The sequence below is a fragment of the Crocodylus siamensis genome, chromosome 4, assembly GCF_052110815.1.
Source record: "Crocodylus siamensis isolate JL-2025a chromosome 4, ASM5211081v1, whole genome shotgun sequence".
Lineage (NCBI taxonomy): Eukaryota > Metazoa > Chordata > Crocodylia > Crocodylidae > Crocodylus > Crocodylus siamensis.
Window position 1 is genome coordinate 218777485 of NC_143398.1, and position 25083 is coordinate 218802567.

At 42.8% G+C, this 25083-nt stretch overlaps 1 protein-coding gene across 6 annotated transcripts in view; it reads right to left on the reverse strand.

Annotated features, from left to right (window-relative positions):
• Positions 1-25083, reverse strand: part of FMNL2 (formin like 2) — a 284119-nt gene that overhangs the window by 121075 nt on the left and 137961 nt on the right. For all 6 annotated transcript variants that reach the window (XR_016442094.1, XR_016442093.1, XM_090045714.1 and 3 more), the window contains exon 2: positions 2470-2553. Coding sequence is in view for 4 of the 6 variants with exons in the window: in XM_090045714.1 (XP_089901840.1) it covers positions 2470-2553 (84 nt within the window). In the remaining 2 variants the exon portion in view is untranslated. The remainder of the gene's footprint in view (positions 1-2469; positions 2554-25083) is intronic.

Sequence of the window (25083 nt, forward strand, 5' to 3'; positions counted from 1 at the left end):
TTAGTTCAAATCCAGCACAGAACCACATGGAATGAAAGTTAACTTCCCTAGGGTGTTTTGTTAAAGCACGTACTTTTTTTGTTTTTGTAAGATAAAAAGATGAAAAATGTTATAGAGTAATAGTTGATGTCAATACAAAACAACAATTCAAGCTCTGCTTCAATTAAAATTGAAAGCATATATTACCCACACAATTTATTCGTGGGAAAATGTGTGTTAGCCATGTGCCATAATTATGTGAACAAATATAAATATTTCATGCACCATATGCTGTATTATGCTGCCTTTATAGATGCCTGCCTCCTGGCAGCTCTAATTTACACTGGATGGCAATCACTCTCAAGGGGGTTGACAGGGCAGCTGGGGAGTTGTGACAGATAGCAGAACTCCAGTCACACTTCCCTGAATACCCCAAAGTATGTCCCCTATATGCAGGCTGGGCACAGACTACTGGCACACAGCCAACTATTCTGATTCCCCACTTCAGGATCCTCCCGTGTGAGAAATTGTCAGAGTGGTTAGGACAGCTCTTTGCCCTGGCCATCAGAACAGTGAAAAAGGGGCCCTATCTTGACCAAGCAGACTCAATGTGCTTTTACAACTCCACTAAGCCCTGCGTTTCTCCCCCCGCTATCCTGTGCTGTACATGCTTCCTATCCTGCTCAGCCCTGTTACCTGTATGTTGTAGACATCAAGACTTACATGAAGTGGCAGCAGTTGTGCGCTAAAACCCCAAGACGTGAATGAGTATCTAGGCCACATGACACACTTCCTGTTACTAAAATTTTGTACCATGCAAACTGACATGATATAAAACCAAGGACAAAGGTAACGATCCAGAGATGCTCACCCTTTGACAGTACATGCTCTAGGCAACAGTCCCTTGGGAAACTAGTTACTTACAGTCAACTAAACAATTTGCTGGAGTATCTCAGTAATGTGTAATTTTCAGCAGTACAGTGCTTAAAACGCTCTGCATGAAGTATTCAAGGAATGCAAGCAGAGAGCTCTGTATCACAGTTTACTTCAAGATACTCTGGTTTCATTGTAAGCTCAACTATTCTGTGGGATGAATGCAACATGTCCCACAAAACTCTTTTCTAACCTAATCACAATCCCTCAACATGGTTATACACCCTCTAGAATTCTCATTCCAAGTTCCTAAACTATGACTCTTTTTTGTGGTTACATTTCATGACTTCATTCTTTCACTGCATATAGGTTTGCTTTCTGTGGAATAGGTCCACAACAAGTTACTGAAAGATAACTGGGGCAGTGATTCTCAACCAGGAAGTCATGGCACCCTGGAATGCCGGGAGATCCTTTTAGAGCCAGCAGTGTTGCTGGGTAATATTAGCACTAGTAGGTGGGCAAACACCTACATAAGATTCACAAGACAAACTCAAGAGATTTCAAAAAGGAATCTGCAATGTCAAAAATATTGTGCCCTGCGGTGGCCTTTCTGAATTCTTTGCAACAGAAGAATTGTTCTGTTATTTTTCCATAGTCAGAAACTAAGTGAAAGCTAAGAGCCTGCATCTTCCAAGTGCCTCGAGTCTAAGAAGGGATGCCTTGAGCCTAAAAAAGTAGAGAACCACAGAGTTAGGGTGTGAGGTTACACAGAGTCATTTACTCCACAGTAACTGTCCATGTGCATGCTTTTACCCCGTGGAGAATGTGAGATAGGAAAATGAGGGATAAGCTTTCTTTCACTTAACACAGGGTAAGTACAAGCCTCTGGGCACTTACTGTATGATAACTTGTTCATGAGTCCATGCTCTCATTGATAACTGTCCTTATGGTAGAGCCCTATTTTGGTCTTAGCTCAGAAATCTGTCTCCCTTTTATTGTGCTCTGAATTCTTTAAATACTCTGTTTCCCCTTTGGTGCTACAGAGCCCACATGTTAACTGTAATACATTGTTCTGAGCGCCAGCATCAACAGTGCTGCTGGTGCACACAGCTCTCTTGGCATATGGTGATGTTTAAGCTCAAGTTGTTACTCAACCTCTGGAAATGAAGAAATAATTCAGGCCACATGCCCATTCACACTTTGCTAAGGTTGCTAGTTCATGCCTATCATGATAATAGTTTTGTGATATGAGAATTGTATACAAACTGAACCAAAACCATTCATCAAGACACAGGAAGAATTATTAGCCCAAACCAAACTCAAACAAGCAGACAAAAGGTCAAGAAAGACCATTCTCCTTAAAGTTGGACAAGCAGCAAAACATTCAAATGGGAGAGAATAAGATCAGATGGAGAAAAGTGTTATTTTACAGATGATTAAAGAGTACCGTTGTATAGTTTCAAAAGGATGCTACAAGTAATGGCCTATACAGCCACAGAAATGAAAAAGCCAAGGAAATGTTTGACCTTGACCTTGGCCTCTCTCTAAAAGACCGGGAAAATACTGAAGAAATGCAGCTTGTGCCATATGCTAGAAGCCATCCCCAGTGCTCTTTACCTGATCGCAGATCAGCTCCCATTTCTTCTCATTGTCATATTGCCGCAGTAGCCTGGCTTTGTCAGGTGGCAAGTTCATTGCATTCTGTGGAGACAGAGAAAACAAACGTGAGAGACCGCAATGGACCTAAGGTCAAGAGGAGTCAGACAAGAGCAAACCAAGGCAGTACGACTGTGGTTGTTTAATAGTTTCAGCTCAATTCCTGGTGTTTAAAGGGACCTTTTGTATCTCTAGCTTAGCCCAGGAAGTGCTAGTAAAGCAAAAAGAGAAAGAAAATCAACTATGCTCAATGGTGAGCTACAATGAAAACTGGTGGAATTGCATTACTATTTCTTAAAGAGAGCACGCTTCAGAAGCATACTACTTCCTAAATATTGGGTGAAGAATAAAGTCTTGATCGCTCTTTAAAAAAAAATACAGGACCTCGCAGTCTTATCTGGGTGAAGTCATGTTGCCAGTGAAGACTGCTAGAAACTTCCCAGCACAAACAGATTATTCCTGCCTTTGACATGGTGAATGCCTGTATTGCCTGCATTTTACAAACATTAATAGGTCTCTCAAGATACTTCCCCTGCTCACACACCTATGGACCTGTCTGCCATGCAGCAGCATATCTAAACAAATATTTTTTTCATCTGAGGTACACAGAATCAAACAACTCATGTGTCTTTGGAAGTGCCAACAGTACAATGAAAGATTAGTATGCAACACATTTCAGCGCTGCCTAATAGATCAGGTATGTATAGCAAAAGCAGCTGCAGCGTCGATACAGCAATCAGTGTATGTTCTTTGTTTAACAGTTGGAATTTCAGGGAAGGCAGCTGCATAACGACATTTACAGCCCTAGGGCCTGCAACCTTGAACCTGGGAGAATGGCCTTGGCAGCACAGTAGCTTTCTCCTGACTGCCACCCACACCCTCCCAGGCAGTTGTTGCCTTCATCGGTGCCTGAGGCTCCCTGAGACCCAGATGGCTGGCCCACAATGCCTGACCAAACACTTTCCCTATTTAAATCAAGAACAGGAGAAGGGAGTGCCAAGGTATAGGACTCTTCTCGATCTTTAACTGTACTCCTGCAACTCTGCTCACTTTTTGACTCTTTGGTTCCTGCCTGAGTCTGTGCCTAATTCCCTGCCTCTGGCTCCTGGCCTTGCCTATTCCTGACTCCCAAGCTTGTGCAGGGAGTAGGGATTTGCAACCTTTTCTTGACTGAAAGCACTCCTTGTTAGCCTCAAGGCATTCCTTGGAAAATGTCAGCTCTTGCTTTTAACTTGTCTGACTACAGAAAAATAATATAGCAGTTCTTCTATTTCAAAGACCACAGGAGGTCAGAATATTTTTGACACTATGGATTCCTAGTTGAAATCCTGGACTTACCTGTGAATCCTATGTAGGTGTTTGTACAACTAACAATGCTAATATTGCACAGCACACTGTGGCACCCTTAAAAAGATCTCATAGCACCCCAGGGTGCCACAGCACTTTGGCTGAAAACCACTGCTCTGACTGCTGACATCCCAGCTATATACTCCCAACAGCAGCTAGTACAGAGGCAACAATAAATACAAGCACCCAATGCCATCTGAAGTAGAAAATGAATAATTTGGCAAGCAAATTTCGAAACATTCAGCCCATGAGCTGAGCAATTTTACTGTATCAAACTACCCATGACACTAAGACAAATTTATCCTTGGGACTCCAAAAAAACAACTAGTAGAGTCCACATCCTACCCTGAGTTATATCTGTCAAGTCAATAGAAAACTCCTAACAAAGTAGACATGCCACAGGTTTACTGCTAAGGAAAAGACATCTATGTTGTGAATGGGCAGGTATCATAACCAAAGTACTAACCCCAAGGAGCTTTGGCAACAAGCTATGTAGAGCAGAGCAGTATTGTGCGGCCTTCTAGGACGGGGTTGTCAACCAGGGGTACGCATACCCCCAGGGTTACTTCAAAAGGTCGTAGGTGGTATGTGTGAGCAGACGGGGACGGGGCATGCCCTGGGGTGTTCCCACACTTTGCCTCTTACCTGGGGGAAGGGGACAGGAAAGGGGAAAGACAAGCTGGGCACCACCGGCTCCGCACGGCACCCCACAGCTCTTCCTCACCCCCACCCTAGTTCACTACCCCTTTACAGCAGAGTTGCAAGGGTCTGAATGGCGGGGGGGGGGAGTGTGTTTTGTGCCCACCCCTGGCAACACGCGATTGGCCAGGCGTGAGACCTGTCAGTAACCCACAGAGCTGTGACGGGCCATGGTAAAGTGGTACAGTGCGCAGCCAAGCAGGGCAGTGGCGGTGGCTGCCACACGCAAGGCCACAGCCTGTTTCCCCACCACCACCGCTGCTACGTACACTCCTGCGAGGGCAAGGGAGGTGCATGCCCCCAGATCAGCACGTGGGCAGGGTGGGCTGTGGGATGCTGCGGGCTGGGGCCAGAGCAGCACCAGGCTGTTCTGGTGGGGGTGTTGGACTGGGTGTCGAGACCCACACAGTGTAGGAGGGAGTGGGACAGGGGCAGGAGCAGGGGCAAAACGTTCACCTCTGCCCCACTCCCTCCTGCACTTCAAGAACTGTCCCATGACCCAGCCTGGCTGGAGCCTCATTCAGCTGGGCTGGGTCATGGGACAATCAATCAGAGCCCAACAGCTCATCCAGGGTCACGGGCAGATGGCTCCCATCACTGCACGCACCATGGGGGAGCCAAGGGTGGGGGGCATGTGCCCCCCACCCACCTGCGGCTCCCCCAGACGAGCTGCTGGGCTCCAATTGTCCCACAACCTAGCTGCCCCATTCACAGTGAGCGGTGCCCTGGCCGGGTCATGGGACAGTTCCCACAGTGCAGGAGAAAGTGGGGCAGGGTTGAATGATATGCCCCTGCTCCACTCCCTCCTGCACTGTGGGGGTCGCAATCCTCAGCCCCACCCCCACTCCCTTCCTCACCGCCGTGGGGGTGGGGGGTGCAGGTCAAGGCCCCCACAGTGAGGGAGGGAGCGGGGCAGGGGCAAGAGCAGGGGCTGGGTGGAGTGGGGCCCCAGCCAGGCCCCACTCCCCCCAGTCCCGGCCTATGGAAGCTGCTTCCATCACTTAGGCTCTCAGGGCTGATTCCTTCTCACTGACCGTATCAAAATAACTTTCCCTTTTCTGCATTAGCATGAGTTCTTTCAAGCCTACATTCTCATGCTAGATTGCACATGCCCATTTACTGCAATTACACTATCTGATTCACTTAGCTGGAACTGTACATCTTTGTTGGTTGCTGTTCAAAGATGTATATTGGCCATTTACCAAAATTTTCCACCTACAGTTACCATGCTCATTAAGGGCCCAGTTCAGCGATCTGTAACCATGGGGCTCCATAATACGTTACATGCGTATCTTCCACCTAGCTACCAAAATGGTACAAAACTCTTCCTCCATAAATGCTGGATTCTGGCAATGAGCCAATACATTTTCTAAAACCTTTGGAGAACATGCAGAAAATATGAATAATTCTCTAAACGGTTTTATTCAAAATCTCAAACCTCTATGCAACTTAAAGTTTCTGGAAATACCATGTCTACTTGACAGACACCCGTGGTTCTCTTTTATCTTTCAGGCAATCTAGACAGATAAAAATGCAAGAACATGTGGTTCATTCCATCTGATCTTCTACAATATGTAGATTTATTATCGTCCCACAAGTGACTTATCTATCCTGATCTTGAATGATGGAGCTTTTCCCCATCTTTTGAGTATCTATCCCATTGCTCAGATGTTATAAAACACTTTTCTTCTCTTAGCTTTAGGCTATTATTTCTTGTTCTGTCCTCTTATCAGACTGCATTCTTCATTCATATATTCATTCATCTAGATGATGTTTATAGCCCGTGATCCTATCTCCCCTCTCCCATTCACTCATTCTGTATATTTTATTGCCCATCTCGGTATTTTCTCTAGGCCTTTTCTATATCCTCCCTATATTGGGAATATCTAATTAAGATCAGTGTTATGTACAGCATAACCTGCCATCATACCGTGTTTGGCAGTATGATCTTATTAGATCTAATCAGCTTTTCAGACCAGCACGGTACTTGGGAAGGCCATCTGTTGAGAAGACCTGTGATCAATGAGGACTAAATCATGGCAATACACCAGCACAGACTATGTCTTCTGAATGAGGCATGAAACACAATGTGACCTTAAGGATCCAATCTAACTTTTGGTGATTTGTAGCAATACTGAACTGGTTTCTTCACCTCATTCCCATGAGTAGGAACATTTTTCCCCACCTTGAATTTCTTTGTAGTTTTGGAGGTGACAGTCTTCACTCTGTAGTCTTAGCAGCTGTACATTGCTACTACATGTTATCAGTTAGCTCATTTCACACACTGAAAGGCAAAGTGACCTCTCAATACATTCTGTACAGTCAAGGTCCATATCCTCTTTGCCTTCCTCAGACTTCACTCACTGGTAAGCAATTCTGAGGTCCACGTGCACAAAAGTCACTGTCAGACAATGGGCAGGCCCACCTGCCGAGGTAGCTGAATAATGCTCTCCCCAGTAACAGTCCCAAACCTTGTCCTCCAGGCTTTCTTTTATTCACTTTTTAAACAAAAGATTCTAGACAAAAACAAGCTACTCACAACAGTAAGTCCCAGTTGTCAGAAATGATTTCAAAGCTAATTAGCCAGCTGGTAAGGGAAAGACACACCCATCCCCTTAGGCAGCCACCCCTATGGTCACTTCTCTCTCCTTTCTGTTGGGATCACTCACATGACTAGAGAACAAATATGCATTTGGTCTTCTACACACCTTTATGCTTTGGCACAGCACTATTTAAAATGTAAAGCCTTCTGCTTTTATGTTAATCACCCTGAAGGTCACATTAGGTTTCAGAACGCATTAAATTGTTGCATATACTGGAAATGTCGTTATTGGGAATTATCATCAATTCTCACTGCAGATCTTCACAGGCTCACTGCTTTTCTAACAGCTTTCTTCCAGGCTTACATCTGTACTACTTTCTTTCTAATCTGTATACCTATTATTTGTTAAATCTAATCTAATTCTCAAACAGTAAACTAATCTTTCCTGGCCTTTTGGTCTATTGCCTTGCTACTTCTTGAGAGTTGGATCTCAGCAGAAAAACTGACCCTGACTGAATTAACTCTTTCTCGAGATTGTTAATGAACATAATAATTTTGAACACTGACTTCTGGAGTACCCCAATTGCTATCATTCTCCACCCCAAGTCTTTCTTTGGCTCCCTGTTCCCTGATGGACAACCAGTTCCTTACACACACCAGGATATTTTTTTTTTTTATCTTATTGGCAGCAATTCAATTTCTTTACAAGTTCATTGCATGACACTGTATCAAATGACTTCTTGAAATCCAAGTACACTACACCTACTGCAAGGCTTTTATCTACAAAACCAGTAATTACAGGAGACAAGACAATGTAATTGGTTTGCAATGACCTTATAACTTGCAATTGCTGTGACTATAGTTATTATTAACAAAATACATGTTAAGTTTTTATTTTTTGTTTTCTCATGGTTCAAATTAAATAGCTTGCAAAAGTCTCTTGGTCATTATCAGTTTCCCCACTTCTGGATTTCATGAGCCCCACTTTTAAGCTCGGTCTCAGGATTTAGGTGCTTCATTACTTTATTTTGCATTACTGTCTAGCCCAAAATCAGAGTCTGTGTTCTCATGGGGTGCCTATACACGAGCAGCAAAGCTGCTCCAACACGCTTAATTAATCGAGTCTGCTGAAGCATAGTAATTACCGTGCTCCAGCAGATGGCGGCAGGGGCACTGTAACTAAAGCTTGTTCAACGAACTTTATTTAACGCACCCCCACTGCCATTTTTCAGCACGGGGATGCCAATACAAGTGATGCTCCAGGCACCTTAATTAGAGCAGCTCTTGGAACTGCTCCAATTAAAGCACTCCCACCCACACACTTCCAGAGCACATGTATAAACACCCATGGTGATTACCATGTGTGTAGCTATCCTGGGAAAATCCATCATAAGCACTCTTACACTTGCTTTCATGTAATAATCTTATCTCACACAGGAATTGGGTACAATGATCATGTTATATATTCTGGCCAGACTTCTCTTTGTCCTAAACCTTGCCCAACCATTCACACCAATGCCATGAAGCATTAAATTAGACTCTTACTAGTTTGTAACTTTATGCTCCATTTACACTCTTGCAAATGGCTGTACAAGATGCAAAGCAATGGCAAATCAGGCCCTAATAGCACAGAAAAGGAGATGTTTTTCATTCTCATCTTTCTATCACTATAATAACAGTATCATAAAATAAAAGCTGGCACAGCATCACACATTCCTACATAGTGAAGAGCATGGGCTTGGATCATAGTCAAAGCATTTGGATTGGCTTTGAATGTAGCTGTGATATAATATTAGCTCACTGGATTGTAGCTGATGATTCTACTTTACAGTGTACTCGTTCACTAGAAGGCCAAGACTTCTGATTGAAACTGCAAAACTAGATGCCACTAGTTGAATGTCTTTCCTCCAATCTCCAATAGGGTTAACACTGTTAGAAAGCTCATCTTATCACCTTTTCAATTCACACCTTGAAAAACTCTTTCTAGCACCACTGAAACAACAAACCTCCTCCCATAACGGTTCCTCTGTCTCCGGAAAAGGCAACGGGAAATGTGTGTATACCGCAACATTAGAGTCTATGGCTGACATTTGCTGATTTCCCAAATGTACCTACAAAAAGAACCTGGAATGCAACACTTAAAAATAGTTGCCAGTAGATCCTAAACAGCACAGCGCTGTCTAGAAGGACTGGTTTGCCAATCATATTTTGGCCCCCAAACACATCATTTTTCTTTTTTCCCCGCAAATTCCAAAGTAATTCACGTCTACTGCTAAATGCCAAATAATGTAGGTAGGGTTTCCATTTTGCTTGCTCTAGATTCACATTACAAAAACCAGAACTTAACTTAATCACAGTAGCAGATGGAAAACGGGGAGAAATGCTACGAGATCAACAGTATATTACATTACTAAAGAATTAAACATAAAACCAATAGCACACCAAGGAAATATACATTTTTTAGCCTAAGAAACAAAACTGAGTTCTGTCCAAACTGGCATTCTTGACAGTGTCTGAAACACAAAGCCGGCTGATTCAGTAACAGGGCTGCATACCAAGAGCTGTCATGATTGACTCATTCCAGTCAAATGTGTTTCATACAGTGCAGTTTTCACTTGACTGGTCCACAATGATTACATCTGTTTCAACATGACAGTGGTAAAATGAGAAACATTCAACAAAAGCAAAGCAATCCTCATGCATGCCAAAACAGCATAAACTAGCCCAGTTCCAGCTTTGTATCTTTATGGCTCTTATCTTAGCTTTTGTAGGCAGGACCCAAGACACTGTGGCCCAACAACAGTCCCCTGAAGCTTCACCAAGGCACATATCCCCAGGAGTTCTGGAAGAGCACACAAAACCGAGGCCGTGACACTGTGGAATAAATATTACACGTGTTTCACAGGCACCTGCTCTCCTTTGCTGGCAAGGGTTCACGTTCTATCCCAAGCTGCCACTTCTATGGTTCGAAACTGCCTTTTCCAGGAACACAGGAGCTAGGCATCTGCACTCCTTGTATGCCTGCAGCACAAGGACGCAGACAGAACCCAGGCACTTGTATACTACCAAGTTACTACTACGCCTGGCACAAATACCGACACAAACCAATCAAACATCCTTAGTGGGCTCCCTTTTCCACCTACCACACCTTCACAAAGATAGCCACAATCCAGGGTGGATTTGATTTAAATTGAATCAATTTAAATCATGGTTTAAATTACTGGTCAGGAAGCCTGGATTTAATCATTGTTTTCTACAAAATGTGCATTCTTGTTGTTTGATGTAACCTTCAAAAATATTCCCATATAGGATCTCTTTTACAGCCTGGCAAGCCTGCTACCATGATCGGTTTCCCTTCTATCATACCATTCCCTCACAAGATCTCAAAACAATGCAGAGGCTACACTCAGACCTTATCCCTCAAGACTTCTAGAACATTCTGCTCAAAATGTTCTCACTTGTTTCTACTGCGTCTTCCTTGGATTTATTTCCAGATGACTCCTTGCCCAGATCTACTCCACCCCCAACAATCCACTATTCAATTAACTTCTTGAAACTTTGGACTTCTAGGAGAGCAGTAAGAGCTTGGCTCAGTGTACACAAACTTGCAGAGAGACAACAGGGCTGACGGATAGGTAATCAGGTCTATCTTTTTATTTAAAAAATTGTTTTTTGATTTTTATCCATGCTGTCATAATCCATCTTTTAATATAGAACACAACACCAACAAAATGTTTCCTCAATACCTTTTAGTGTCCTGCAAAAAAATCTTGTGCCTGCATGCAAAATGATTCTTTCATGGTACAGCACAGCAGCCCAGGCAGAGCAGGTAAAGCTCTGTGTTCTTGCTCTTCAGAATCAGGGTTCAAGTCCAATCTGAGAGGCCCATTTTTTGTTCCTTCATATTTTGCAGTTGCAGCAAGCAACAATAGCTATTGCTGTGATTTCTACCAGGATATTAAAATGACCGTCTATGAGTTGTGTCATGTCCTGCTCATTTTGTAAACTATAGGACAACTGCTGTGGAGCAGGCATTGCTTTCCTTACTCCCTCAGAAGTCATGCAGTATTAGCCATGGAGGAGCAACAGGAAATAACTACAGTTAAGAACAAAAAACAAGTTTTCTTCCAGAGAAAGAGTAAACCTAAATTTTCTGTACACAGATTTCTAGGAAATAGGTCCTGGGGTGTGTATGCTTCACCTCTGCACACTAGACTCTGCTGTGCAGTCTCTTGACATCCAATCCCTGCACTCTTTAACTGGGAATGCCTGGACAGTAGGCCAAGGGGGACATGACCCCAGCTGGCTGAACTTAGTACACCCACTCATGTGTTATAGATGTAAACACTTTCTGTTTCCTACAAAGCAGTGTTATCCTAGTCCGGGAATAAGCATCTGGAAGAAAGCCAAAAGGCAAGAGTTGTCATCTAATCTCAGCATTTTAAAGTCCACCCCCTCAAAAAGAGAAACGCTCACCAAAACTAATGTAAACAGAGCTTCATTGCTAAGGACTAAACTCCTCTGCAACATAAGGTAAAACAATTGGAGTCATTTAGCTTTTCTGTTCAAAACAAAATTAAGTTTCTGTAGTTTGACCAAACTGATTCAGCTTCTTTTTCCTTTCTGTTCTCCTGTAGAGAAATTCTGTTAAGTGAGAGACAGGTCAGACAAGACCCCAAATCTCTTCACATTTTAAGGGAATTAAAGCATGTCTAACCTTTGCCCACCCCACGCATCCTTAGTTCAGAACTGGTTTCCACAACAGTCCACTTCTACCTCTGGGACTGAAATCTCTCCACAGCAGCTCAACAGTTCAACATCACAGTATCTGAATTCCAGCCTTGACCCTGCCCTTGGCTCTGAACTTTTTTGATCCAAAGACTGCCTCTTTGATCTATCTGCATTCAGTAGGAACAAGTTTTCATCATTCCTAAATCTTTTTATTCCTGAACTGTTGTTTAGCACAACTCTTTGGGACTTAGTTTCCTCACCACTATTTCCTCTGTCTCTCATATGTACAGTGAGTATCACAACTTTCATTTATTGGGGAATCGCAAAAGGGAGGGTAATTCATGGTTAACCAGCTGCCATTCTTTAGGAAAAGCATGATTCATACACAAAGAACAGCATGGATTTATATATGGTTAAAAAGCTGTGTCAGTTTGGGGCTCTGTCCCTTTCAACTTGGGGGGGGGGGAATCAATCCCTGTTCAAGATAGGAGATGATTTAACCATATCTTCGTCTAGACTCTCAGTGACTGGTAGAACTTAACACCTGCACTGCCATTTTCTGTTAAAAACACCTGCTAAAGTGCCGTTTCTCAGATGACAGCTTTAACAAAAAAACAGATTAAAAAAATTGAATTTTTTTTTATCATTCTCTTCAGGTTGCAAGTTATCTACAAACTCTGGTTATGTTTCAAGTGAGATCCTGGGGTTATGCATAAAAGCCACAGTTAGGCCGAATTCTGTCATATCTTCAGGCCATGCAACTTTAGATAGGATAAGATTTAGCACTTTTTATGTGATGATGAAAGCATGTTGTGCCACTGAGTTTGAGAGAGTTTTTCACTTATTTCTCTGGAGAATTCTAAGAAAACTGATGGGGTAATATGGCCCAGTATTGTGTCGCATATTAATCTTGAGATTTAACTGTTTGTCAAAAAAATCAGTTGGTACCACAACATACTGGCATACATTTGGGTTGACATGAGTAAAATTCTTGTCTTACAACTGGTCAGTAGATCTTGATTCCAGTAATTTTGTTCTACCTATTATCCCACTCCAAAAGGGACGGCAAACTGCTTGTACTCAAATCCTCTGGAAATCTAAGAGTAGATTTTGCCTATCATATCTCACTATCAAGCTGAAGCAAAAAAATACTTTAACATGTGTACCTATATACTCTGAATATAATATGTACACATATAAACATATATGCGTGTGCATGCGTGTGTGAGACAGTCTATCAATCCCACAGCCAGAGATATTGACCTTATAATGAGAGAGGTCTTTGCTCTTTTGGCTGGCTCGCCAACTTGTTTACTTATTCCAGGAACAAAAAAAATCAGTGTTATTTAAAGTATCAAACAACATTAAGAGGATCTTGCAAGGTCACTTAAAAATTTACAAACATCCCAGTGACACATGTGAAAACAGGGTCAGTATTATGCAGAGACCATTTTCTGAATCTCATTTCTCCCTAGGACAAATTGCTACTGCTGTAGCCCTGCCAACTTTCACACCTAAGTTGTCAGACTGTTTCCCTGCACGGAGAAGGAATTTCTCAGAAAATCTTCTATCAGCCCTTAAGGACTTTTATGTCTCAATGGAAGAAGTATCTACTCCCAGCTCTTAAAAGGGCCAAGGTCTATTAATGCTCTACATTGCTTTGAGTGATAGGTCTGAAAAACGGTGTTTTCAGATAGTTGTTGACTAACTGACATTGAAGGGAAATAGCAGCACTTAAGAGACACTGCTTCACATCAGAACCAAATGCAAAATCACTTCATAACACAAAATGTCCACAACATTCAGTAACATTTTTTAGTCCCCAGACCCAGGCAGTAGATATGAAGTTCAAACCCACGTTCTATCAGCAGAAGTGCTGTACGGAAGAAGCTGGAAGACAGGATGACTGGACTATGTTTCACTTAGTAGTCCTACCTTTTCATGAGAACCGGAAACCTCAACAAAATTTAAAAGCAAACAAACACAAAAATGGCAAACTGTCCGACTTGACATAAACGTGTCTACTGAAGTGCAATAAGCTGCTGCCCTCATTCGTCATTAAGTCTTATCATTTGGAAAGATGAAGGGTCATCTATCTTCACCACAGGATCATTCACCTTTTGAGTGAAGTAGAGCCATTATCAAGGTTGAATGGAAAGAACTTCTGCCTCTCAACTTCCTTATGCATTGCACCTTCTTGTATGTCAAAGCCAAGAGCACAATAAAGCCATTACCGGCTGCTGCATATTTACCTCCGCTCCTCATTCACATATGAGCTCTGAGAAATAAACGGTAAGTCAGATGACCAGGCATCAAAATCAATATACAAAAAACCTCTAGGCTGAGACACGCTGACTTCATGATATAAAAACAAATAAATTAGTACCTGCTCTAATATCCTTATAAAATACACAGCTATGCATACAGTTGCCCCAACACATATAGGAAATATACCAAAAAGGTGAACAAGACATGTTGGGGAACTAAGAAATCTCTGAACACGTCCTAATTATAGGTCCCCTTCCCTTCATCCACAGTGCTCTCATGCCTGAGGTACTTCACAGCTTTCTCAAGTGACCCTTCTTTTACATGGCCAATTTACAGAAGTATCACGTGTAGACAGAGAATGACAAAGAAAGATGCTCCAGTTTTTGATGAGATACAGCATTTGCTTCTAGCCTTATAAATGGTAAAATTTAATTGTATTATTTAATGGTGATCTCTCTAGGCACACATAGCAGCATTTTAAATGGGTTGCAGAGCCATCTGTACATTTATTCACTCCAAGGCTTTATATGTTCTAAGACAACAACATACATTGTAAGTGTGTTATGTCAGAATAAAAGACAAATTCAGACACACAGCCTGTGCATCTACATTTTTTTTCACAAAAATATGAACAATGTCCAAATGTAAATTCACTGGAACACTAGAGTCCATTCAAGACACAGAATTTTGCACAACAGCTCTGGGAGTCTGCAGTGCTTAACCCACAGGAAACAGGACAATTCTGTAACATTGAAAGCACCTAACTGGCGAGCAGCAGCAAAGGAACGTTTTTCATATCTAGTGTCCCTAAAAGAGCCAGCAATAGCAAAACTTTAATGCTCGCATGCGCAAACACACACACACGCACGCACTCACACTTTGGTTAATTCTTGCTCTAGGTACCGTGTTTCACAGCCTTAGACTACACAGAAGAGAGCTGTGTATTTAATCCCTCTCTAAAACATCTCTGACCTGAAGGGCATGGATGGCACTTGAGACTGGCAAAACAGTACAGAGCTGGTGATCAGCAGGGATCCTAAAAATCTGTCTCCCTCAGAAAAAGGTGGGAAAATGTAGAATTTGCTTCATTTTTTTTTTTTTTTTTTTTTTTTTAGAGAAACTTTAGTTTTTAGATTTTGTAGAAAAATTTAACACATATTGAATATTAACTAAATTTTACTGAAGGTTAGAGTTGTGAACAGTTAAACGTTTAAGTGTTTAACCATTCACATATTGATAACTGATAATATCTTCCCGGTTCTTGTTTAGCACGGGGCAGGGGGCAGGCAGGAGGGGAGAGGGAAAAGGGAAGCAGTAATGTGTCCTGGAAAGTGGCAGGGCAGGCAGGAGGGAGGGAAGAGCGAGGAGAGGGAAAGGGAGGAGGAGGAGTAACTAATGCAGTGGGGAAGTGGCGGGGGAGCAACATCCTTCTTGTGGCAGTGCAGCCCAGGCCCCTTCCCCACCATCTGTCGGAGGTGCACGTGCACCCACCACTAGCGAGAAACCAGGCCAGGGCTTCACGAACACCAGTGCAGCTGCTTGGAGCCTCCCAGAGACCTGCCATGGCTGGCCCCTGCCACGCACCACAGAGCACAGGCTATTTGCGCTAGGTGGCCAGGAGGCTGCAAGCAGCTGCACTGGAATCTGCAGAGGTGAAGCCTGGCTCATAGCTGGCGGTGGGTATACACATGGCAGCGGGGAAGGTGTTGGGACTGCACTGCCACAAGGAGGATGAGGCCATTTGCAGCTTCCCCATCAGCCACCCTGAGGCACATGTGTACCCACTGACAGCAATGAGCTGGGCCAGGGCTCAGCAGACCAGCAGCAGCACCAAGTGAGGAGCCTTCCCAGCTTGCTGCTGCCACCGACAGCTTCACAGGGGCTGTGGCAAGGTTCACCATTGCTACCTGCAACTGGCCCCAGCCCCTAAGCAGCTAAACACCAGAGGCAGCAGTGGGCAAGGGGCTTTCCCAGCACACTGCTGGTGCCAGCAGAGAGCTAAATAGGGGCTGGGGCCAGCTGCAGACAGAGACTTTCCCAGCCCGTTGCTGCCTCCCGGAGAACAAGTGAGTACATGCAGGGGCCAGTCCCTGGTACATGCATGTAATCGGTTAACTATTTAGCCAATAATGTTAGTGGCATTTAAACAGGTACTTAATTCATTAGTATTTACATCCCTAATGCCTACATATATTGTGGCTCAGGAAACTAATTTTCAGCATATCATTTTAACTGCATAAAAATGAGGATTTTAATTTTTTTGTCAGAGAATTTGGGGGATTTTATCATCATGGAAAACTATGATGTTAAAATCAATTCCAACGTACCCTATACTAAAAGTGACCAAATATCAATCTGATGTTCTATGTCACGTGGGCTCCGTCAGTCATGTGGATTCCGTCAGTTTGGGTCAGTTCCAAACCCTCATCAAAAAATGTCCTTACTTTTGTAGTCTTAGCAAAGAAGCCATGGTCCTGCTAGCTCAGAAATGAGACGCACGCCGAGGCAATGTGAGGAAGCATGTACTGTGGCCATATGGCTAAATATGGCAGTCATGTCTCCAGCATTCTGCATCAAAAATTTAATTCACTTAGTACACAAAAACAGCAGTGGTTACTTTCAGGAATTAGAAGAAAACAGCAATAAAGAAAGAGAAATTATGATTACTAGGTAGTAGGTATTACACTGATAAGAATAATGTTCTTTTAATTAAGGCACAGACAGCTAGACCCTCCGTATCTGAATCCTTTAAGGAATATTCTTGCCTGCAGGACAACATCTCTTTCACCTGTCACACACCTAAAACTACAACATGAATATTGCTTTTAAATAAAATAAATGCATTCTCTTAAGGAAATCTCACCTGTAATGTAAAACTGTCAGCATAACAGTGCAGCAGTTTTAGCTTCCAGAGGAAGGATCCGTATTTGGGCATCTGTTCCTGTGCCCCAAATACTGTAGTGGCCTTCAGGAACGGTTCTCAAGTTCTAGGAACGGCACCCACCACCTCTCAGAACTCACAGCAAACTGAGGCAAAGCACTCTCAAAACATCAGTAATGAGTGCATGAACAGGTGAAAGGTTTCCCATTTACAAGAAGAGCAACCACTGCCCATTACTCACTGTGACAGGACAAAACAGCATTCCCAGATTCTAATTCTCATCTCACGCTACACCACTGTGGTTCTGCAGCCATCAGTGGGATTGCACTGGATTTGGCCTAGTGCAAGTAGAAGAACTGGGTTTTTCGTGTATTTTAAGTTAGTGTTAAAAAAAGATCGGGGCTATCACAGATGTAAAACAAACATTCCTAGACCTTACAGATTCACACAAGTTTAGGAAGGGACCTTGTGAGATCATAAGGTCCAGCCCTCCTGCTCTGGGCAGGAAAAGACTGCTGGTTGGGTCAAATAACCCCAGCCAGGTGTGCACCCAGTCTCCTTATGAAGACCTCCAGGGTAGGTGCCTGCATCACCCCTGCTGGAAGTCTAAATTCAGTTTTACATTCAGTTTAACACCAAAGCTTTTTTCCTTGTTCTAAAAAGTGTACACTTAAAGGATCCCCTCCCTATTTCATCTTTCCTAATCTGAGGTTATTCTCCAAATCATCAATTTAACTTTTCAATGCCCGGTAGTCTTTGCTTAGAACATTGTTGTCTGTGGAAGTTTATTTCCACATCTTCTGTTTTTCCCCTCAGTGTTTCTGTAATGAGGGGCTAACCTAAATCTTTAAATCTTCTTTTGGTTATAGCCAGCACAGCCTGAATTATTTAAAGATTTTATTAATAGCTAGTTTGTTACTACAAAGTAAATCCAACATTGCTTCATAAATCAAATCTGTACCTCCCAACTGTTTGAAACTGAAAAGGCCAGGCCTCTTTCCTAGCTAGTGAAATCTTGGGAGCAAAATTACAGGCTCTTTAGTGGATGCAGTTTTATTTTTTGTTATTAGAAGGTACCTTGGTCTTCCTAGAAACTAGTGTAAGGAGAATCTACCCCTAGGCATCAAATTCCAGAAACACTACAAGCAGACTAAAAATCTGTATGTAATAGCCACCTTCGATCTGTGCATGTGTACAGTATATGTATATTCATATCAACACTTTCTGTATATAGATTTTTTTTTTTGTAAATGTACATTTACCTTTGCTTTTTCAGTTAATTTAGTCTTGATGAAAAACAACAGATTTCTTACACCAGAAGCTAAAATGCAGTTCAAGCTTCTATACACTGTTCGAATGCAAAACTCAGAGGGAACTCCTTCAGTGCTGAGCCTGCCAGTGAGACTGCCAAGTGAGGCAGTGGCTCTTTAAGGTAAGATCAGTACACCGGACACTCAGATGATACCTCCTCAACTCATTTCACATAGACTACTTTAAAGGCTAGTTCAGCCAACATTCAATTGTTTCTGATCTGGTTTGAACTGGTAACCAAAGGCTCTCATATCCCAGTTCCATGAGCCAGCCAATTCCCTATTAAATGTTTTATATGCAAGTGTGACATCTGCCATTTCACTCCAATTACGTAACTGTACTTTAGATGCGTGACAGCTAAAAGTTATGTCTGTGTGATAAGGTGCTTGCTGAAGGCTCTATGAAGATTATACCAAGTGTTTTTCTGTCATTTGTTCAAATATTAAGCTATATGTTGTAGCTAAGAGCCTAATTAAATTTAAGATATAGTAAGGCCTTATATAAAGTAAGGCATAGTAAATTTAGCAAAGCCTTGAAGTAGTAAGGCCCTGTGGTGTAGTTAAAATTAACCTTATCAAAGGAATACAAGGCTTGTACTGCTATTGATCAGTCTAAAGACAGTTGAAGTAAAAAGAATCAGAATGGCTGTAACTTATCAGGCACAGGTCAGAAATTATAAATTGGCTGGCACACACGGAAATCATTCAGAAGGAAGATACAGCTCTGTGAAAGGGATTAAATTAGCTGTTGACCTGGATCAGTGGGCCTGTGGATCTTGAGGAGCCCAAAGACTGAATACCAGTCCTTCCCGGTACCTCTCGGACAGCGCTGATCGGGGATGCCTGACTTTGCTGAGCTTTGTGGAAAGAGAAACTTGTTATACATCAGGCATCAGAGGGGACTGCCAGTAAGTTGCCAATGTGAATTATTATCGTCTATTATCTGTCTTAGTATACTACACATAGTCGTGTTTTTGTTAAGTCAATAAACCTTTCGTACCTTTCTACCCCCCCCATCCCCCAACCACACTCTCAATCAATCCCGAACCCTCCGCTGGTAGCTGGGACAAAGTGGACTCCAGTGCAAATTCTCCAGAGAATAATCAGCCTTCCTGTCATGCATGTGCAGAGCTCCCACAGATGTTTATCAGAAATGATGAGTGGTCAGTCAGCCTGCTCGAGTCCTACAGAATCTAATATTTATGAAACGTTCTGCAGTCCAAATGAGCCAAAGGCACTGTTCAAAATAATGCAATACACACACAATGCACCCTCACCAATAACATAGCAACTTTTAAGGTCTAATCCTGCTTTCACTGGAATCCACAAAAAAAATCTCCCTTTGATTTCAGCAGGAGTAAGACTGGGGCCAAGCATGGGATACCTACCTTTCAATTAACTATTTTTCTTCCAACTTCTAAGAGACCTAGTGAAGCATGGCTTGCATTTGACAGCTGGTCTAATTGTATTCTGACCATACAGTTGGTCCAATAAAAGATATCACCCCAAAAAATCCATGCCTTTCAAATTTTAAGGCTGTCCCATACAGATACTTGATAAGTCTATTGGTTTAATTCTGCAATTTTTAACTTACACACTTCTAAAGAGCCTGTGCACAGGAAAGTCCCTTGATCATGCTGTTCCCAACCTATCAGTCATACGTTAGGAACAGAGACATACCAAATTCACAGCAGAAGTGGGGTGTACAGCAACTCTTTTAATCTTGCAAGTTCCCCCACGCGCCCCTCCACCACTGACTGGTAAGGGGCTGCGTTTGCAGCTTGCTCTTGATCAGGAGGGAGGCGAAAACTGCAGTTTTAAATACGGTGCCATTTTTGCCTCCTCCTGCTGATGGGCTGAGAGGCCCCATTGGCCATGATGCTTGTTGCTGACTGGTGAGGAGGCAAAAACCATGCCAAGCTTAAAACCCTAGTTTTCACTTCCCTGTGGATCAGGAGGGAAGCAGTCAGGCCCCTCTGCCTATCAATGGCAAGGGAAAGACAAGGGACACATGGGGGAACTTGAAAGATTAAATGAGCTGTCACGCACCCCACTTCCACGGTCAATTTGGGAGGTCCCTAGTTAGGAATACACAAAGAGTAGGAATGCACTCCAAGGCCAAAAGCCTACTTTGCATGTCCACCATTGGCCTGAGGTTCCTGAACTGTGGAGAACAAAGTGTTAATGAAGCTTGAATCCTGTGAACAGAGAAAGGAAGCAGAAGTTCCTTTTACCACAGTGTCAACTCTAAGATACTTGTTGTGATGCACATCTGTAACTGATAGGCAAAAGGCAGCAGGCAAAAGGCAAAAAGTTCATGTCACTTTTCCGAAGTCTACTAATTTCCCACTCTAGTAACAGGTTTTTCTTGCTGCCAAGGTATTTGCCAATAAAAAATGCAGTTTTGTAACAATGAGTTAATTTTTCTTAATTGCGTATCCTTCCCATTCCATATGACTATCGCTTTGATGAAAGGCTGATAACCCTAGAGACTGGAATCGTTTTTTTAACACAGAGACAGAGATAATGCTGAAACTGCATCCTTCATACACCTTAAACGTTCCTTGTCCTTGCTCTGAGGACCATGCATAGGAGGCTCCACAGGTAGTCCATTCCCCTTGTCTAGTCACTATTTTGTCTCTTTGCTGAGATTATTAGCAAGTATGTCAATCAGTGATAAATATGATTGGTATCATTTAAGGATTGATTGATATCATTTAAGGATTTTGGGGGGGGAGTATATGGAAATTCCATTTGACAACTGTATTAAGCACCCAAAATTTCACTTCACAAACTGCTCAATGGCTACAGTTTTTGATCACCTCTGAACTGTACTGAGATGAACTGATGACCTAGATGTGAAATCCTCTTTATCCCATTCCCATCCCACATTGCGATGATTTCTGTGTACATCAGTGCTAATTTAGAAAGTAATATAAAAAGAAAAAGCCTGTAAGACTCAATGTTAACACCAACAAATGCTAAAATTAACATTTTACTATTAAATAACCATAGATGCTGTTGTATAGTATTAAAAATAACTTCTTTTTGCAATTTTCTGTACTACTTAACTTTTCAATCCCTGCCACAGAGTTTATTTAGAAAACCTAAAGGCAACTGTAGCAGTTCACGAAGTTTGTTGACTTTCTGCAGAGTCCATCCTGAGTTGAAATTAAATGCACATATTCTCCCAATCCTCCTCCTTTTTCTTTTTCCTTTTTTTTAACCAGTCTTTGATCTAGAAATAGACGATGTTCTCAATGTATGAGTTCTTTCTCCTCTTAAACATGCTCTGACATTCTGGAAGGGGAGGATTACAAACAGCACAATCAGATCCCATTTTAAATGGAATGACTTGTTGACAACTATATCCGAAGCGTTCAGAAGATGTTTTATACATTAGGTCAAAGCCTGGGGCTGAAATCCGAAATATACTAACACAAAGGTCAAAGGCCTTGTAGCTTGAGTTTAGCAGAACACCCACAATATGAAGGAAAGAGTGATGATAAGTAAAGAGTGACAAATAGCTACTGTAGGAAAGCTGCTGCTCTGTGGTCCACCATAGGTCGTCATTCTGATTTCATGTGGATGTGAAACAGTGCAACACTCCAAGAGTACATATATTAAATTACTGCTTCACTATTCAACAAGCTACTGTGCAGACTGTTTTTTCTTTATCTTTCCCATATGCTTCAAAAATAATTCACAGTTATTTCTAAAAAGAAGTGAGGATATAGGTAGAGATCAGGATTCTCACAAACAACTAGACCAAATAATCATACTTAGCTCTTCACATTCAGCATGTTTCATAGGCAGGTCTCAGAACACTTTACAAGGGAGAGTTAGTATTGTTCACCACAGTGGTGAAGTGACTTGTTCAAAGTCACCAAGTCAGCTAATGGCAGAACCAGGCCTAGAACCCTGGTGTCCCAGACACGGTCCATTCTGGCCTTTGGTTCATATTGCCACTCAACAGTTAACAGCTGTTTTCATCACTGAGAAATGGTTGTCATCACACAATCCCTGGGACACCATCTGTATTTGCTGCTCTAATATAAACCTTACTGGTATCACTGCTGCAAAAAGAGTGCCTTCTGTTCCGCTCCTCTGTGACTATTTTTTTCTGAGGTTCACAGTCATAAGTGTAGCTATACTATTTATGCATGTTCCCATGGGACAGGAGATGCAAACTTAAAAAAACTAAATACATAAGCAAGGGGAGGGGAGGAAGTGAGAAGGGCCCATTTTCTACATAGCTTAGTTAGGCCTTATGACTCTCTGCCTCAAGCTCAGTAACAACCAGTATGCTACGGTCATCAGTACATCTGCCCCTACACTTGATGATGAAGAAGTCAACAAGGAACAGTTTACTGCACTCTTGACACAGTCCTGACTGCTGCTGCCAGAGAAGACAAGCTGATCCTCATGGGTGACTTCAATGCAAGAGTTCAATAACACTCTGGAGCAGCACCTTGGGAAAGGAGGGTGGGGAAAGTCAACTCCAATGGTATCCTCCTCCTCATAAAATGTGCAGAACCTGACTTTCTCATCACAACTACCATCTTCAGACAGAGTGACAAATATAAGACAAACATCCACGTTCCAATCACTAGCACCTTCTTGACTGTACTGTTTTTAGAGGCCATGATTATACTGATGTCCATATCACCCGAGTCCTGAGAGGTGCAGAAGACTAATGGATAGACCATTCAGTCAGATCAATCATGGACATGCAAGCCTGCAGCACAACACTCTAAACCAAAAGGAATGTGGAAGAGATTTAACATCAAGGCACTTCAAGACCAATCTAGATACAAGGCTCTTCAGCAATGCCTTACTAAGAGGCTCTCTGATCTACCTGATGACATCAAAGACATCCAGGCACATTGGGAGAAGCTTAAGAATATTATTCACAAGACGTGCAGAATCAACTGGATACTCCACTTACCACCACCACCACCGGTTTGACGAAAACAATGAGGCACTTATCCATCAGAAAACAGCTGCCTTCTGCAGTTGGCAAAATGAACCCTCCAACCAGCAAAAACGAGAGGCTTACCACTGGCTCAAAGCAGTAGTTCTGAGGAGGCTACAGGACATCAAGAACCAGTGATGGCAAGCAAAGGGCATAGAGTTTCACTGACCAGCAGGACATGAGACGCTTCTTTCAAGCAATAAAAGCCATCCACAGGCCACGTTCCAATGGCCCAAGCCCTCTGAGATCCCAGAACAGCTCCAGACTTCACACAGACAACATATCCATCAAGCAAAGCTAGAACGAGCACTTCAGGATTCTACTCAACCGTGAATCTGAGGTCTCAGCTGTCACTATTAAGTTCAGTCCTCAACACCCAGTAATAGAACCTCTTGCTGATCCCCCGCCATCCTTCAAGCAAGTCTGGTATGACATTACTCAGACCAAAAACAGTAAGGTGCCAGGCCCAGATGGCATTCCCACAGAAGTCTTCAAAGTTGGTGAAACAGCAAAACGCAAAAATTGTACCAACTACTCATCAAACTATGCTTTGAGGAAATTCCACCTGACTTTAAAAATGCCAACGTTGTAAGCTTCAAGAAAGGGGACTAGTCAGGGTGTGCAAACTATTGAGGCATTGCCCTCCTCTCTGTTGCCAGAAAGATTCATACTTGCATCCTTGTGAATTGCCTCCTCCCCCTTGCCAAAGATATCCTTCCAGAATCCCAGTGTGGCTTTAGACCATCTCAGGGTACTATCAACATAATTTTTGTTGCATGACAAATACAGAAGTGTAGAGAGCAACAGGAGCTGTTTATGGCATTCATTGACCTAACCAAGTCCTTTGACTCCATCAATCATGAAGCCTTATGGAAGGTGCTGGCTAGGTTTGGTTGTCCACAGAAGTTCAGTGTCTTCAGGCTACTACACAATGGGATGAGCACCACTGTCCTTTGCAATGGATCAGAGACAGACCCATTTAACCATGTGTACTGGTGTCAACCAGGGCTCCATCATCACCCCAGCCCCTTTTTCCATCTATCTTGTTGTAATTTTGATTCTCATCTGTGACTGCCTTCCTCCCAGAATTGGGGTTGAATATCAGATGGACAGTCAGCTTTTCAACCTGCAGCACCTTCACAGCAAAATGGAAGTTACCAAGACTGGTATTACTGACCTTCTGCTGACGACTGTTATTCTCGTGCACACTGAAACCGATCTGCAGTCCACCTGTGACCTTTTCTCTGGTGCCTATTACAGACTTGGACTCACCTTAACACTTGGAAGACCAAGATGCTCCATCAATCTGCCCCAGGCACAAGCTGTCATCCACCTCCCCGCCCCATCCCGCACAAATGACCATTGTTGAATATCAGGAAATGTCAAAAATTTCCCATGCCTTGGCAGTCACCTCTCCCAGTCAATCAGTGTATCCTCCAGAAAGCTGCTTCACCATGTCTTTGCTGACCAAGATCTGCAGGTGGAAACTGAGATCCTGGTCTACAATGCAGTGGCTATTCCCATGCTTCTCTACAGGTGCGAGACATGAGTGACATATCGAAGCCATCTTAAGCGCCTGGAATGGTTCCATCAGCGTTTCCTCAGGAAGATTCTTCGCAACAGCTGGGAATACCACCACACCAATGCCAGCATCCTTTCTGCAGCTAACAATCAGCACTGAGACAAAGATCATGAAACATCAACCCCCGTGGTCTCGCCATTTTGTGGATGGCTGACACGTCTCTCAAAGCAAGTCCTCTTGTCTGAATTTAGTCATGGTAAGAGGACAGAGGAAGTGCTACAAGGACACCCTGAAAGTATA